The following is a 15,237-nucleotide window of genomic DNA, read 5'->3' on the forward strand; positions in this document are numbered from 1 at the left end:
CCCTGATCAGCCTGGCACCCTGGTCTGCGTGTCCTCTGACCCCAACCTCCATTGAACATCCTGTATGTGCTGCAATTTTTCTGGCTGGCTGGTGGCTTTAGTCCCCTTGATTCCTGGGTATGTCTTACCTCTGAAGCTGAGGGCGTCATGTTCCAAGGTCATTGTGATGTGGGTTCCAGGGTCCTTGTGACACACTGTTGGCTGGCTCTGTTCAAGTGTGCGAGGTCAGGAGAGGCCCAGTTCCTCCTGGGAATGCAACTCATTTCCCAAAAGGGAAATCACCTTCCCCTGCTAATTAAGCATCCTTTAGGGCTCCACGTGAGCTCTGGTCAGAGGCTGCTTTGAAGACAGAGGGCAGGGGCCATGACCACCCTCTCCCCCGAAAACAGCATCTCTGCCAGGCAGTCGGCCTCCTTCATCTTGGTGCGTGTTCTTCATCAGCTGGGAGTCCCTCCCTCTCTAACCGCTGGTTTGCATTAGGGCCATTTTCCCTTGTTGGGTGGGAAGGACTAGAACCTTAAGCTGGCCTAGAAGGTGGAGCAGGGTAGGTTGTACCTTGGCCTCACTATCAGCACCAACAACAGAACTGAGAAGCACAGGTCCGCTTGCACACTTCTCTCTAAGCCAGTGTTATCTTTCCCACATATATTATTTTCTAACTTCAGTGAGTTTTAGGTTTGCAAATTCCGTCTGGAAGATGCTGATAAATTTTCCTTGGTGCTTTTGCCAACAATTTTGGTATGCTGCCACCAGGTGGCAGTAGTGCTTTTGTTAGTAGGTACTTCCAAGCCCAGTTAATAAGATATACCTATTCACTAGAAGTCAGCCTCAGTCATAAAAATTTTCCAAGCAGTATATTTTCAAAATCATAATAACTAATTATAATGACCTTAACCAATCTCGAGTATCATTAATCATAGTGATTAAGAGAGTCTTACATAAAAAAAGCAGAAATGCAAAATGGGCACCTCTCTCCCTGAGTTTTAAATGTTATTGCTTTATTGCAAATTATTGCCAGGCCTTGATTTGAGTTTGATTTCTTTATACCTTTCTTCATTTCTCTGAACTTAGAGAACGATAATAATAAAATAAAAAACTGTCACATAGCATTTATTGTGCACAATGACTGTTCTAAATGCTTTATTTATAGTTACTTATTCTCATCATAACACTATGAGGTGGACGATGCTTTTATCTTCATTGTATAAATGACAAAATTGAGGTACAGAGACTGAATCACTGGCCTGCAATCACACGGCTAGTAAGTGGCAGAGCTGGTATTTGCAGCCAGACAGGTGAGCTATGGAGTTCAGCTTCTACATGAGTGATTCTCAAAGTGTGGTGCCGAATCTGCAGCATTAGCGTCAGCTGGGAACTTGTAAGAAGTGCAGATTCTTGGGTCCCAGATCTTCTGAACCGGAAACTCGGGGGTAGGGCTCAGCGATGTGTGTGTTTTTTTTTTTTTTTTTTTTGAGGAGATCAGCCCTGTGCTAACATCCGCCAATCCTCCTCTTTTTTTTTTTTTTTTGCTGAGGAAGACGGCCCTGGGCTAACATCTGTGCCCATCTTCCTCCACTTTATATGGGACGCCGCCACAGCATGGCTTGCCAAGCAGTGCGTCAGTGCGCGCCCGGGATCCGAACCAGCGAACCCCGGGCCGCCACAGCGGAGCGCGCGCACTTAACCGCTTGCGCCACCGGTCCGGCCACAGCGATGTGTGTTTTAAGCCCTCTAGGGGCTGCTGATGTGCAGCTAACTTTGAGAACCACTGTTTTAAACCATTCTTTTAGTCACTGATGATACTCCCTCCACACCTGGGTTGATAATCATCACCCTGCAGTAACTTTCAAGTGCACATATGGCCCCCCTTCCCAATTTTACTATGCCTGCCCTCCTTGGGCCACCCGCCTCTTCCCGGGGGAGAATCATAGCATGGTGAGCATGTTACCGTTACTGTTGGGAGTGTGTCTTGTCCCTCAGGTGAACGGAGTGGAAAAGAGGTTGAGAACTTTAAGCAGAGTCAATGACCCTTCCCAGGCTTTCCTGGGGGCTTGTTGCTACGAATATTCAGAGCAGTGGTATCAAAAGCCCTCCTAGAAAGTATCCCCTATCTTCCAGTGGCTTTCCTATTTTACTAAAAATATTAGAGAAAATCCTTAACCCAATGATGCAGAAGGTGAAGGAGGGTGGGGAGATGTATGCCTGCAGCCAAGGCTCTGGCAACAGGAAGCTGTAGGAGGGACTGAGCCACTCAGGGTTCTCACTTCTGGCCCCCTTCTCCAGGAGAAGCACGGCTAAGCTTTCCCCCAGGTTTGCTGGTGGAGAGCTTTAACCTGCTTAGGCACACCGTGAAGGCGGGAGAGTTCCACAATCGCTCTGCCTAGCAGTACTCTTCCCGGGAGACTCGGAAAGGAGCTACTGGAGAGCTGAAGGGTATATAGCACTTCGTGGGCTACATAGTTCCCCCTCCCTGCTTACCAGCTCATTGTACCTACATGGCGAGTTAGGGTGTTAATAGGTTGGTGGAGCAAAGAATGGGGGAATATGGGAGGATGAAGATGGATTTGAGAGGCCCTTGAGTTGACAATCTCCATCACTTTGAAGGACCCCAGGTACAGGTTCTATGATTTCTGGCACAGACAGCTAGTGTGGATGTATGGGGAGCAGAGAGGGAGGGGGCTTCCAGGTGGAAATTTTCCCTTCAGCCCTCTGCAGGTCAGCAGGCTTCTGTGCTTGTCCTTTTCTTGCTAGCAAATGTTTTAGATGTTTGTGTTTGGGGCCTTTAGTTTGCTTAGGTTTGGGGAGATACAGGGAAGTAGTGGGCGTAGGGAAATGTAGTTTCCCAGAAGGAGCAGGCAGTGACTTTCCATAAACAAATTCAGCCATGGCAAAGTAGGCAGATGGCCGGTTGTTGCAGGTAGGGGTTTAGTAATGCAAAATCTCCAAGCACTCAGCAGATGCCTCCCTGTGATGTTTCTAATGATCTCTGCCTTGTTGCATTGATGCCGTATCTTTTATTATGGTGTGTTGTGCATATTACTTTGATTACTCCACCACCCTTTCATCGTGTTTGACCTTTTTTTCATATCTTTGTTCATCATTTATTTTTAATCGTTTTATGGCATTTGATTTTAAGGTATACCTTTTGCTAACAGCTTGTGTGGATGCATATTTTTTATTCAAACTGAAATCCTTGCCTTCCACCCTCCCTGGTGGCACAGCATTGGCGTTAAGCACCCTGACTCTTGCACCAAACAGCTCTGGGTTCAAATCTCAGCTCTGATGCTTGCTTTGTGACTTCAGATATACTGATTAACCCTCCTACAGCCTCAGTTCCCTGATCTGTAAACAGTGTAATAACCACACCGACCGTACAGATGGTTGTGAAGATTAAACAGTCGATATATATAAAGTGTTTAGAACAGGGCTTGGCACATTATCGATGCTTTTAAGCATTTACAACTAATAAGAGAACTTAATGCATTTATTTTCATAATTGATTTCTTTGGGTTTCTATCATTTTTATGTTTTTATTAATTCCTTGTGTTTTTTTGTATTATTTGTTTTTATTTTTCAAAACGAGTTAGAAGGAAAATGTCCTGTTCCTATAAATCTCTAATTTTTAAAGTTAAAAATAAAACAATTTATTCTGCCTCCCTCCTCAGATCTGTAAAGAAATTGAATTTGTAGCTAAAAATGTTTCCACTAAGAAAACTCCAGGCCTAGATGGCTTCACTGGTGAGTTGTACCAAACACTGAAAAACAAAATAGTAGCAATTCTACACAAACTCTTCTAAAAAATTGGAAAGCAGGAATATATCCCTACTCATTCCGTGAGGTCCACATTACCCTAACACCAAAATCAAAGACATTACAGGACAAGAAGATTATAGACCAATATCTTTCATAAACATGGATGCAAAAATTTAAATAAAATTTTAGCAAATAGTATCCAATGATGTATAAAAAGGATAATATATCACCACCAAGTGAAGTCTATCTCAGGAATGCAAAGCTGATTTAACATTTAAAATACGTTCACTATAATTTACCATATCAACGAAGTAAAAAAAGACAAACCATATGATCATTTTAATAGATGCAGAACATCATTCAAAAAATCTGACATCCATTCCTTATAAAAACTCTCAGCAAACTAGGAATAGAAGGGAACTTCATCAACCTGATAAAGGGCAGCTACAAAAAGCCTGCAGTTAACATCATCCTGAATCATGCAAGCCTGAAAGATTTTCCTCTAATGTTGGGAACAAAGCAAAGATGTCTGCTCTCACCACTCCTCTTCAACATTGCACTTGAGGTTCTAGCCAGTGCATAAAACAAGAAAAAGAAATAAAAGACATTCAGCCTGGAAAGGAAGAAATTAAACTGCCTTTATTCGCAGATAACATGATCATCTATGTCAGGGTTGGTCTATTTTTTGGGTAAAGGTCGAGATAGTAAGTATTTCAGTCTTTGTGTTCCATACGTTTCTGTTGCTTTAACTCTGCTATTGCAGCCATAGACAATACATGAATTATCTATGTGTGAAAGCAGCCATAGATAATACATGAGTGAATGGGTGTGGCTGTGTGTTAATAAAACGTTATTCTAATAAGCAGGTTGGAGGCCGGATTTGGCCCATGGATGGTAGTTCCTGCTCCTTGGCCTACATAATAAATCCATGGAATCCCCAAAAAAAGCTCCTAGGACTAATAAGTGAGGTTAGCAAGGTTGCAGAATACAAAATCAGTATAAAAAAATCCATTATATTTCTGTACACTATCAATGAACAATTGGAAGTTGAAATTTAAAAAAATAACACCTTTTACAATAGCATCCCCAAAAAGAAATATTTAGGGATAAATCTGACAAAATATATGAATAACCTATACACAGAAAACTATAAAACATTGCTGAGAGAAATTAAAGAAGACCTAAATAAATGGAGAAATATACCATGTTCATGGGTCAGAAGACTCAATAGTATTATCAATTCTCCCCAAATTGATCTATAGAATCAATGCCCATCTCCATCAAAATCACAGCTATCTTTATTGTAGAAATTGACTAAAATTCATATGGAAATGTGTTGCTAAAGTTCATGCATTCCCTTTTATTATTAAGGATCCCGGGACACGGCCCCGCTTTGCCTAACCCCTTCTGCTTCCTGCCACAGTGCACGTTGAGTGTTGCAGTCTGACTGGGCATGAGTTGGGAGAACATGGTGGTGGTCAGATGGTTCAGAAGATAGAGCATGTATGAGTTATTAGAGTGTATTGCTCAATCCACTCCTACCAAACATGGAGTTAGTGGAAATTATCCCGAATTTGGGCCTTTGGACTCTTATTCTTAACTTCCAGTGCTGTTTTACCTTCTAATAGCTTGCTCCTCATGTGGTCAGTGGGCCAGCTGCAGCAGCAATCCCCCGGGAGCTTGTTAGAAATGCGTCATCTTGGGCCCCACCCAGGACCTTTTGAGTTAGAATCTGCATTTTAAGAAGATCTTCAGGTGACACTTATGCAAATTTAAATCTGAGTCACATGTGTGCATATTCAGGTGTATATTAATGGGAAGTTGGGAGTATACATGTCAGACATGTCTATTTACCTGCACAGCTCTGTCCATCAGCATATCTTCACGTCTGCAATGGGGCATTTCAAGACGTTCTTCTCTCCAATAGAAGAATTTTCTCCAGTGGAGCTTCTGTTGGAACTTTAACTCCTACTTATTGTTTTATGAGCATTTTTAATTACTTTGCATGTAGTGCACTCACTTACACATACATGCGTGTGCACACACATACACACCCCTTATCTAAACCAGAAGCCATTTCTTGTGATGAACTGTTTTTCTCTTCCAGGAAAGGTAATTAGTATTTAATGTGTTTAATTAGTGGTTATTTTATGTTTTTCCATGATCAAAGCAGTATACATTTTTACAGGAAATTTACAAAATACCAAAAAAAGGAAAAAATTACTTATAATCCTGTTACTCAAAGATAATCACTTTTGTTTTTAGTAGGTTATGGTGGAGTTTTTTTTCTAACAAAATTATTTACAGTGGTTAATTCACTATATATTAGAGTATACGAGGTGTAGTTTTTATAATGTATAACAGAGATATATGGAGTATAATACATGGGGAGGATAGATACTGAATGCACAATTTTTATTCTGCTTTTTTCTGTTAACATTTGTATTTTTCCAGATTATTATTCATTCCTTGTAAGCATCATTTTACATGCCTCACAATATTCCATTGAGTATATAAACCATAGTTTACTTAACTATTCCCTTATTGCCTAACATTTAGAGTGTTTGCATTTTTCATTTTGGTAAGTAATGCACAATGAAAATTATTGTGCACATAGCATTTTTCTGTATGTTTTCAGTAATTTCTTCAGGATAGATTTCCAGAAGTGAGTCAGAGGCTGTGAACTTTGAATCATATTGCAAAATCTAGAGTATATCATTTAAAAATCACACTTAGAAGAAAGGCCAGAAGCTCCTAACAGGGGGCTGAAGTGGTTGTCCTTGGCAGGTGAAGAGAAAGCCCCCCATTGACAAGACGGAATGGGATGGCTTCTTTGATGAGAACGGTCAGCTGTCCAAATCACGAGACTTCATTTGTGTTAACATCCTGGAAAGGGTATGGGCCCCAAGCTACCCGTGGCCTTGCCCTGGAAGTGGGGCGCATGGGTGGGCAAGTGGGCAGGCATGGCATTAGAAGGGGCCCTTTGGGCAGGCATCCAGAGAGCCCATGACCTCTCACCTCCCACCTCTACCCCAGGGTCTGCACCCATTTGTGAGGACGGAAGCCTGGAAGTTCCTCACAGGCTACTACTCATGGCAGAGTTCCCAGGATGAGCGGCTCACAGTGGACAGCACAAGGAGGTAGAAGATTCCAGATCCTGTCAGGGGATGGTGGGTGGCTGTGCAAGTGAGAGGGGGTGTCCACCCCAGCCTAGCGGGTTCAGTCTTCCTCCTTCAAACAAACTTCTCGTTCTGAGAGACAAAACCCCGTGGCGCTCCTGGCCCAGGCCCCACACACAGGACGTGCCGGCGCCTTCCTCACCCGCCAGCTCCGTTTACCAGCTCGTACACTGCTGACATGGGCTGGATCCCGGCAGCTCCTCTTACCCTGCCCCAATCCCATCCTGTCCTTCCCTAGGGCCTGTGCACCCTGCTTGAGGTGGAGAAAATTCACACACAGGCCAGCCAGAGAATGATCCAGGGCAGCCGGGGATCTGCGGGCCAGTCTGAGGAGTCCTAAGAGCCCGCAAGAGCCCATCTGGGTTAGTTTCCAGAGGCCGCTGTAACAAAGTACCACTAACCAGGTGTCTTAAGACAGCGGAAATTTATTCTCTCAGTTCTGGAGGCCAGAAGCCCAAAAGCAAGGTACCAGCAGGGCCGTACCCACTGCAAAGCCCCTATGGGAGAATCCTTCCTCACCTCTTCGAGGTTCTGGGGGCTCCAGGCGTTCCTTGGGGTGTGGCCGCATCACTCCAGTCTCTGCCTCCATGGTCACACACCTTCTCCTCTTCTCTCTGTGTCTCTCTCCTGTGTGTCTCTTGTAAGGACGCTTGTCATCAGATTTAGGGCCCACCTGGATAATCCAGAATTATCTCATCTTGAGATCTGCAAAGACCCTTTTCCCAAATAAATTCACATTCATAGGGTCAGGGGTCAGGATATGAGCGTATCTTTGGCGGGGGGGGGGGGGGGTCACCATTCAGCCTACTGCACCACCTAAGCACGTTCTAATGATGGGCACAAAACACTGCCTCATCCATTCCTTCCAATTCTGAGGCATAGGGGCCAGTATTATCTCCATTCTACAGAGGAGGAAACTGAGTCTTAGAGAGGGAAAGTGACATCCCCAAGGCTTGACCCTAGTTGCAGACACCCAGTTATTAAGTTGTGGAGCCGGGATTCAGGTGCTGCAGTGGGACTGCAGAGCCACGAGGTAAGCCCATCTCCCTGCTGCACTGCAGGAGCCTGTTAGAGGATGGTTAGGACTGGTACGGGCAGGGGTGAGAGGAGCATCATAGGTAGCGGGCACAGCCTAGGCAAGGGCACTGCAGAGTTCTCCCGACGTGCTGGGAGGGGAAGGCTGCCTCGTCCAGCCTCAATTCTGTTCTTTTACAGGAAGAACTATGAGGCCTTATGCCAGATGTACGAGAAGATTCAGCCCCTCCTGGAAAACCTACACCGGAACTTCATAGAGACTCGGAATAACATTGGTGAGCAGAGTGGAGTGGGCAGGGCTGGGCAGAGGGCAGGGCTGGAAGCCATCCCTGTCTCCTCCTCAGTCATGTCCAGAGAGGGTGGTTCCCAGGTTCCCGAAAGCTGCCTTGACATATGCCTGGAATTTTGCCGGCTGAACCTTGGTTAGTTCATCCACCCGTCTCCACCGGGTTCCCCTAGACGCCCAGCACTGTGTATCCCTGGGTGCATTGCTGTTCCTCCTGGATTATCTTCGTCTCTTCCCCCCCTTGGACTTGAACTAGGTTGGGTTTGAATTGGATGAGGAGGAGAGGCATTCCTGGCAGAGGGTACAGCCTGGTCAAAGATTTGGAGACGGGAAAAACCCCAGGCGGGGGCCGGCCCAGTGGCGCAAGAAGTTAAGTGTGCACGCTACGTTTTGGCGGCCCGGGGTTCACAGGTTTGGATCCCGGAAGCGCATCGACACACTGCTTGTCAGGCCATGCTGGGGCGGTGTCCCATATAAAGTGGAGGAAGATGGGCACGGATGTTAGCTCAGGGCCGATGTTCCTCACCAAAAAAAAAAAACCCAGGCAGCTTGGGGTATGGTGAGGGGTAGAGTCTGGTGGGCTGATGTACCTTTCACAGCCCTGTCCCCAGGAGGTCCTACTTCTGAGGATGGGGGGAATAAACTCACCCATGGACTCCTGTGCAAGAGGTGATCTGGTGCCACCCACCTGTCCCTTGCCCCCAACCTAGCATACGACATCCAGAAACTCTATGACAAAGACCCCCTGGGCAATGTCCTTATCGACAAGAAGAAGCTGGAGAAGATCCTGCTCCTGAGTTATGTCTGCAACACTCAGGCAGGTGCGCCGTGGAGCTGAGCCTCCCTTCAGCCCCCTCGTCTCAATCCCTTCCTGGAATTCCTTCCCTGCCCAAGCCCAGGCTCTGCCCCTCCCACCCGGCCCCTCCTCACTGGCCCCCCTCCACCCCAGAGTACCAGCAGGGCTTCCATGAGATGGTGATGCTTTTCCAGCTGATGGTGGAACATGACCACGAGACCTTCTGGCTTTTCCAGTTCTTCCTGCAGAAAACGGTGAGAGCTGGGCCCGGCTCAGGGACCCTACCCCTTCCCCAAACAACCCCTTGAGGTTAAGAAGGCATTGGCAGCCCAGCCATTTCCTCCAGCCCTGCAACAGTCCTCTGGGTCCCAGAGGAGCCTAGGAGGGCAATGCCAACCCCGGTGGGGTGTGTTGTAAGGGGATGTTGGAGTTGAGAATAGGGATGGAATGATGCTCTGGGTCCAGCTCTCACCAAACCTTGAAAGAGTGTGGCTGACCAGGCCGAGTGATGGCACACTTTCCTGACATTCCCTTCCCAAAATGCAGCTCTGCTCCCACAAATCCTCCATGGATCCCCACAGCCTCCAGAATAGAATCCAATAACCTCAGCCAGGCATTCAAGGCCTCCATCTTCCATCTTGTCTGTCACTGCTCCCTTCACATGACCCACACTCCAGGCACACCAGGGGACTCGGTATTCCCAGAAGTAACCCACACTGTCCAGGTTGAGGGCTTTAGAAGTTGCTGCCCCCTGGAACACCCTCCCTGGAAAGCCTTTCCTCATGATCTGTGAGAGACTGTCGAGAACCCACCCTCACCCCTTTCTCCATCCCTGCAACAGTGTAGTCTCTGCTCTTTCCTTGTCCTGATTGGTTCTGACCCACAGCATGTGTGTGGAGGAATAACTGGGCTCGCTGCATTGTGAGCCACACCCGAGACGTCTCCGCATCCCCACCACACACACACGCAGATGCACACCCATAACAGACAGACACACTTGCACACACAGATCATATAGACACAGACGTGATGTGTGCATATATACACACACACACACACATACACAAATACCCAGACTCATACAGAGACATGGGCTGGGCCTGGAGCCAGACACACACAGGGCCTCCAGAACTGGGGAGGTGGCAAAGCCCGGCTCTCTTCTGGTGCCCTCAAGCGGAGAAGGACTTGGTTTCCCTCCCCCATCTCTTGCAGGAGCACAGCTGTGTCATCAACATCGGGGTGGGCAAGAACCTGGATGTGCTCAACAACCTGATCAACTTCCTGGACCCCATGTTTGCTGAGCACCTAAGTGAGCAGACCCCCCGCTCCTGCCACCATACACCCCCCACCCAGGGCAGGCATGGGAGGGGGCCAGGGCCCAGCCTGAGGCAGTAATGCCCAATCAGGGGGAGAGGGAGCAGGGTCATCTGATCTTCTCTCCAGGCCCCAGGAAGAGGGTTCATCTGGATGGGGTTCGAGTCCGAACAGTTGGAAATCCACCCCCAACAGGCTCCAAGGGCAGTTGGGAAATTGACAGCCAGGCATTCTGTATTTCCCAAGTGCGTCTGCGGGCTCTGTTGTGGCCTGTGTGTTTTTGCTTTATGGTGTGTGCCGTCCCCGGTTTTCCCTGACCATGGCCTCTGGCTGGCTCCCTGCTTCTCTCCCCACAGAAGAGAAGGGTGCGGGGGCTGTGCAGTCCCTCTTCCCCTGGTTCTGCCTCTGCTTCCAGCATGCCTTCAAGTCCTTCGACGACGTCTGGAGGCTCTGGGAGGTGAGGTGCTCTTCTGAGGACAGAAGGGATAGGCCCCACCCCTCCCACAGGCGTCGGGGAAGGTCTTTTCCTTGCTTCCCCTTCATTACTAGCTTTGGATGGAGTTCAGTAGCTTGGGGTTTATTGGGCCAGGGACCCTGCTCCTCCTTGTTGGAGGAGGCTGGAGCCTCTGTGCATCCAATCCCTCTCACTACACCGTCTCAGAGCAGGAGGTCAGTGGGGGCCTCACACCTGTGCCTGTGGAAGCCTGGCCTGCTGTCATTTCTCCTGCCGCCCTGCCCAAGCAGGCCTCACTCTGCTCTCACTTCCTCAGCTGCCCCTTCCTCAGTCTGCCCCTCCCACCGAGTGCCAGATCTTTGCTGAGCCCTCACTCCTGAAGAAGGTGGGGTCCCCAAGGGCAAGTCACACCTTCAGTCCTTGGATCACAGTCCCCAAGGCCATCAGCAGATGAACCTCTCCAGGAATACACCCACCACCCATCACTGCCCTGCTCATGGCCTCCACTGACTGCAGGATACTGCCTCATGTTTATCCCGGCTTCAGTGCCCCACGAGTCAATTCCCACTAGCCTCCCCCCTCCCCCCTGGCCCACTGGTCTCCACGCCCTAGTCCATGACCACCCCCAAGCCTTTGGCGACACCCTTTGATTGTTGATGTCCCATCAACCATTGCTTTGCCAAAGCTCCACTCAAATGCTAGTTACCCAGTCTTTCTCTCGCCCTCTCCTTCTCTCTCTCTCTCTCCTCTCCCCTCCTCCTCCTCCTTCCCTCTACCTAATGAATTCCCTGAAGCCTTTTTCTCTGAGTCCCCCCATAGCCAGCACAATGCTTAGAACCCCAGAGGTAGCTGTGAGCATTTGCCTGAGTGAATGAATGAATGAGCACGTCAGCAGCAAGGCCCAGGAGTGGCTGACCCCAGGCATGCAGCTGGTGGGTACCTCACCATCCTGAGAGTGTCTGCAATCTCAGGCCACAGGGCCTGGGCTGAGACTTGCCCGCCGCTGACAGGTACTGCTCTCAGGGAAGCCGTGCAGAAACTTCCAGGTGCTGGTGGCCTACAGCCTGCTGCAGATGGTGCGCGAGCGGGTGCTGCAGGAGAGCATGACTGGCGACGACATCCTCCTGGTGAGGGCGCCCGTGGGCCAGGCCCAGCCCCGTGAGCTCCTGGAGGCCCCCGAGACCCTCCACCCTCCCTGGCTGAGGCTCCTAGTTTGTGGGTGCTGGGCTTTGGTGCCCTTGGGCAGGAATAGTGATGAGAGTGGACATGTCCCAAGACTGCTGATGCTTTTATAGACCAGCACCTATTTAGCATATGAGGAAACTGAGGCCTTCAACAGTTCTTCACCATTAGGCTTGACAGCCTCACAGTTAACCCTTTGGCTCTAGGGTCCTCCTGGCAAAAGACCTGTAGTTTTCCAACATTTCTAAAAAGCAGCTGAAGTCTTTGTTCAAAAAAATCTTAGGTGGCCCCCAATTATAAAGCAAGTCCTTCTTGGAAGCCCCTGAGACACTCAGTGGAGCCCCAGGACTCCCCAGAGCCCACTATGCAAACTATATTTACCGTCTCCCCAAAATATAAAGCTCCAGTGGTGAAGTTTCAGGTGCTGCACCAGGCTGGTTGGGGAGAGATCAGGTGGCCCCAGTGACTGCTGTGACTGCTATGAGCAGCCTGCCCTTGATGTGGCAGGCTGCCGCCCGTGCCCATGGAGACCTGCTTTCTCCGCCTTCTCCTGGCACAGGCCTGCAATAACCTCATCGATCTTGATGCCGATGAGCTGATCTCTGCAGCCTGCCTGGTTTATGCTGAGCTCATCCAGAAGGATGTAAGTTGCCCTGATTATTTGTCCTCTTCTTCCTCCTCCAAGAAGCCTTCCCTGATCTCCCAAGCCCAGCCCATGGCAGGCATTTTCAGCTTCAGAGACAGAGTTTGTGCCACTTTTTCTGCCACCTACCCGTGGCTCTCGTGGTCTTCTCACTGTTTGCATGTGTAACGCCTGCCTCCCTGAGCAGACTATGCTTCCTGAGGACACGGCCCTCACCCCTCATTCCCTGTATCTATACCAGTGGCTCTGGGCACAGGGCTGGGCACCCAGGGGTTCAGAGAATGTCGCTGGCTGGATGAAATGAAGAATGAGGGCAACAGACTAATGTCTGTCCACCTCAATCTGCCAGAACCTTCCTCTTTCCTAGGTTCCTCAGCCATTACAGGATTTCTTTCTCTGAGGAAACTCATGAAACAGACACCCTCAATGGACAGGATGAAGGCGGTTCTTCAGTCGAGAGGTCAGGATCAAGTCCAACGGGGCATTGGGGTGAGGGTGTAGGTAATACAGCTGTGACAGAAACAGCCTTCGAGAGTCATAGTTTGTGATGGGCAGTGTGTCTCCTGCGGGGCGTGTGAGGGCAGAGGCAGGATTGTCCAGTGAGAAGAGAGGCTTGGTGGGGGAGAAGTGAGATTGTGAGAGGTAGAGAGAGGGCACACACTGAGAAGAGATTGTGCAGGTCAGCAACTCCTCCATGGCTGAGGGTTTCCAAGGCTGTGGTGGTTCCACGTCAGGAAGCAAATGGTTAAGGGTATAACCGACTTTGGGAGCCTTCCCTCCTCCTGTGGAAGACAACACTGACCCTAACAGGCTTGCTCAATCCCTGGGACTCAGGGCCTGAGAGGAGGGCCTGACCCCAGGGCTTTACCCGCCCCCCATTGCCTCCCTTACTCCCAGCACACCAATCACACATTAGGTTGTTTTTCCAGAGCGTCCCAGCAGTCTGTGGAAGGACACACCCAAATCTCTGGCTAGCAGGCGATTCCGCTCCTGGTTTCAAAGCCTTCCTCACACCTGCACCTTCATTTCTCGGCCTGGAATGCCTCCTCAAACCAAACTACCTGTTGCAGCCTTGTTCAGTCTGTAGAGAATGCCATCTTTTCCCTGGCTGGGCAGTTCAGCATCTCTCTGGGGCAGAGGCTCGTGCCACCTGCTCTCCCCAGACTATGCCACAGCCCCGAGACCCCTGCCCTGCTGCCCATGCTCTGAGGGGTACTCTAAGGGCAGACATGAAGATTGGCCAGAAGGGGCTGAACCTAAAGAGGCACTGGGGCTGGCCAGGTGCCCCCATAGCTTCTCCGCAAGTGTCTACAGTTGTATGCACACACACACGCACACAGGCACACACAGCCCTGTCCAGTGGCTACATTGTTTTCAGAGGGGGCTTATGAATGGCAGGAGGGATCCATTGGTTTTGCTGTGGACCCCGGCCTTTGGGGGGGAGGCACCACCATCCTTCTCACTATTCAGCCAACCGCCCCTCCCTTCTGCTCCCACCCTGTCACTCTCAGTGACCATCACTCAAAAGGCACTATGTCCCCGATTAGTGTCTGGTCTCCTTCCCCTCAGGTGACAATCTCCAATCCTTGGCTAGCCCTGAGACTCTTGGCTGCTGTGTCTCTGCTGGAGAGGGGTGTTGCTGAAAAGTAGGGCCCTGTTCCCCCCACCACGGTCTTTTCTGCGCGGCGAAAGAGCCAGTGTTTGCTGGGCAGGAAGGCACATGGGTAAATTCACACACTGTGCTTCTCCTTCGGTTTATGTTCCTAAGACGGTTTATCTAAATAAGGGTTCCTGCATGGAATACACTTCTCCAAGAACAAAACTGTGTTTTCATTTTACCGAAGAACCAGAGTAAAAGACACCTTAGTGAGCTCACTGTGGCCTTGGGAAGAGAGGAGTCCGTGGAAACGTCAGATGTGCATTTCCTAATGCTTCTTTTGGCCTGGTGGCATTAGTTGGCCAATGATTTTTGGTTGGGACATATACAAAATGCCAAATATCTATCCCAAAACTAAAAAACTCAAGAACTTACCTTCTAGACCAATGGTTTTCAAACCTGTCTTTAAAATCATTGGAGCCTCAGTGTTACACAGTCCTTCCCAGGAGCCCAGTGGTTGAATTGGGTAGGGAGCCCCGAGTCCTCCTCTCTGTGACACCCCTCCTCAAACCTCACATCATTCCCTATGGTACCTCCAAGGAACCTTTGGCCTACTGGAAGCATGTTTGAAAACCTTTTTTGGTCTTAAAGATGAACTGGATTAAGTCTTAACACTGAATCGATCCAGGATCAGATGAATTCCAGGTGACGTAGTGATGGAAGTAAAGATCTTAGAACAACCGAACTTCTCTCAGCTCATCTGAAGCACTCCCAGCCAGCTGGCTGTAGATTAGGATCTTCCCACCATGCCCCTGTGTATGTCACGGAGCCAGCACAGGCTGCTCCTCACTTACTTTATCACTTATATCACCCAGCATTTTTTTTTTTCTGGTAAGGTCCAATCTGGAAATAGAACTATAAGAAGAACTGAAATCCTAGAGCCTAAGTTCCCTTTAGTGTAGGGACTGTGCTGGTCTAAATAATTTGTTAATTCAACA

General features: G+C 49.0%; 1 protein-coding gene across 2 annotated transcripts; it reads left to right on the forward strand.

The window, feature by feature from the left end:
• The first annotated feature begins 363 nt into the window (after positions 1 to 363).
• On the forward strand, positions 364 to 13,042 carry TBC1D21 (TBC1 domain family member 21). Of its 2 annotated transcripts, XM_058540471.1 has the most exons (11): positions 364 to 423; positions 6,541 to 6,648; positions 6,790 to 6,893; positions 8,148 to 8,242; positions 8,964 to 9,074; positions 9,203 to 9,303; positions 10,262 to 10,358; positions 10,720 to 10,820; positions 11,828 to 11,944; positions 12,559 to 12,642; positions 13,010 to 13,042. In XM_058540471.1, exons 1-11 carry the CDS (start codon positions 364 to 366, stop codon positions 13,040 to 13,042), a joined length of 1,011 nt encoding a protein of 336 aa, XP_058396454.1. The 2 variants fall into 2 exon arrangements, with proteins under 2 accessions (XP_058396454.1, XP_058396455.1); XM_058540472.1 differs by lacking the exon at positions 6,541 to 6,648.
• The last annotated feature ends 2,195 nt before the right edge of the window (positions 13,043 to 15,237 follow it).

This window comes from Diceros bicornis, chromosome 5 (assembly GCF_020826845.1).
Source record: "Diceros bicornis minor isolate mBicDic1 chromosome 5, mDicBic1.mat.cur, whole genome shotgun sequence".
NCBI classification, from domain to species: domain Eukaryota; kingdom Metazoa; phylum Chordata; class Mammalia; order Perissodactyla; family Rhinocerotidae; genus Diceros; species Diceros bicornis.

What these genes read in the sequence shown, in the direction of transcription:
- TBC1D21 (XM_058540471.1), top strand. Translation starts at nt 364, where the DNA reads ATGACCACCCTCTCCCCCGAAAACAGCATCTCTGCCAGGCAGTCGGCC. An exon ending in AGTCGGCCTCCTTCATCTTG is followed by an intron (nt 424 to 6,540) that starts GTGCGTGTTCTT and finishes TGTCCTTGGCAG; the next exon opens with GTGAAGAGAAAGCCCCCCAT. An exon ending in ACGTCTGGAGGCTCTGGGAG is followed by an intron (nt 10,821 to 11,827) that starts GTGAGGTGCTCT and finishes CGCCGCTGACAG; the next exon opens with GTACTGCTCTCAGGGAAGCC.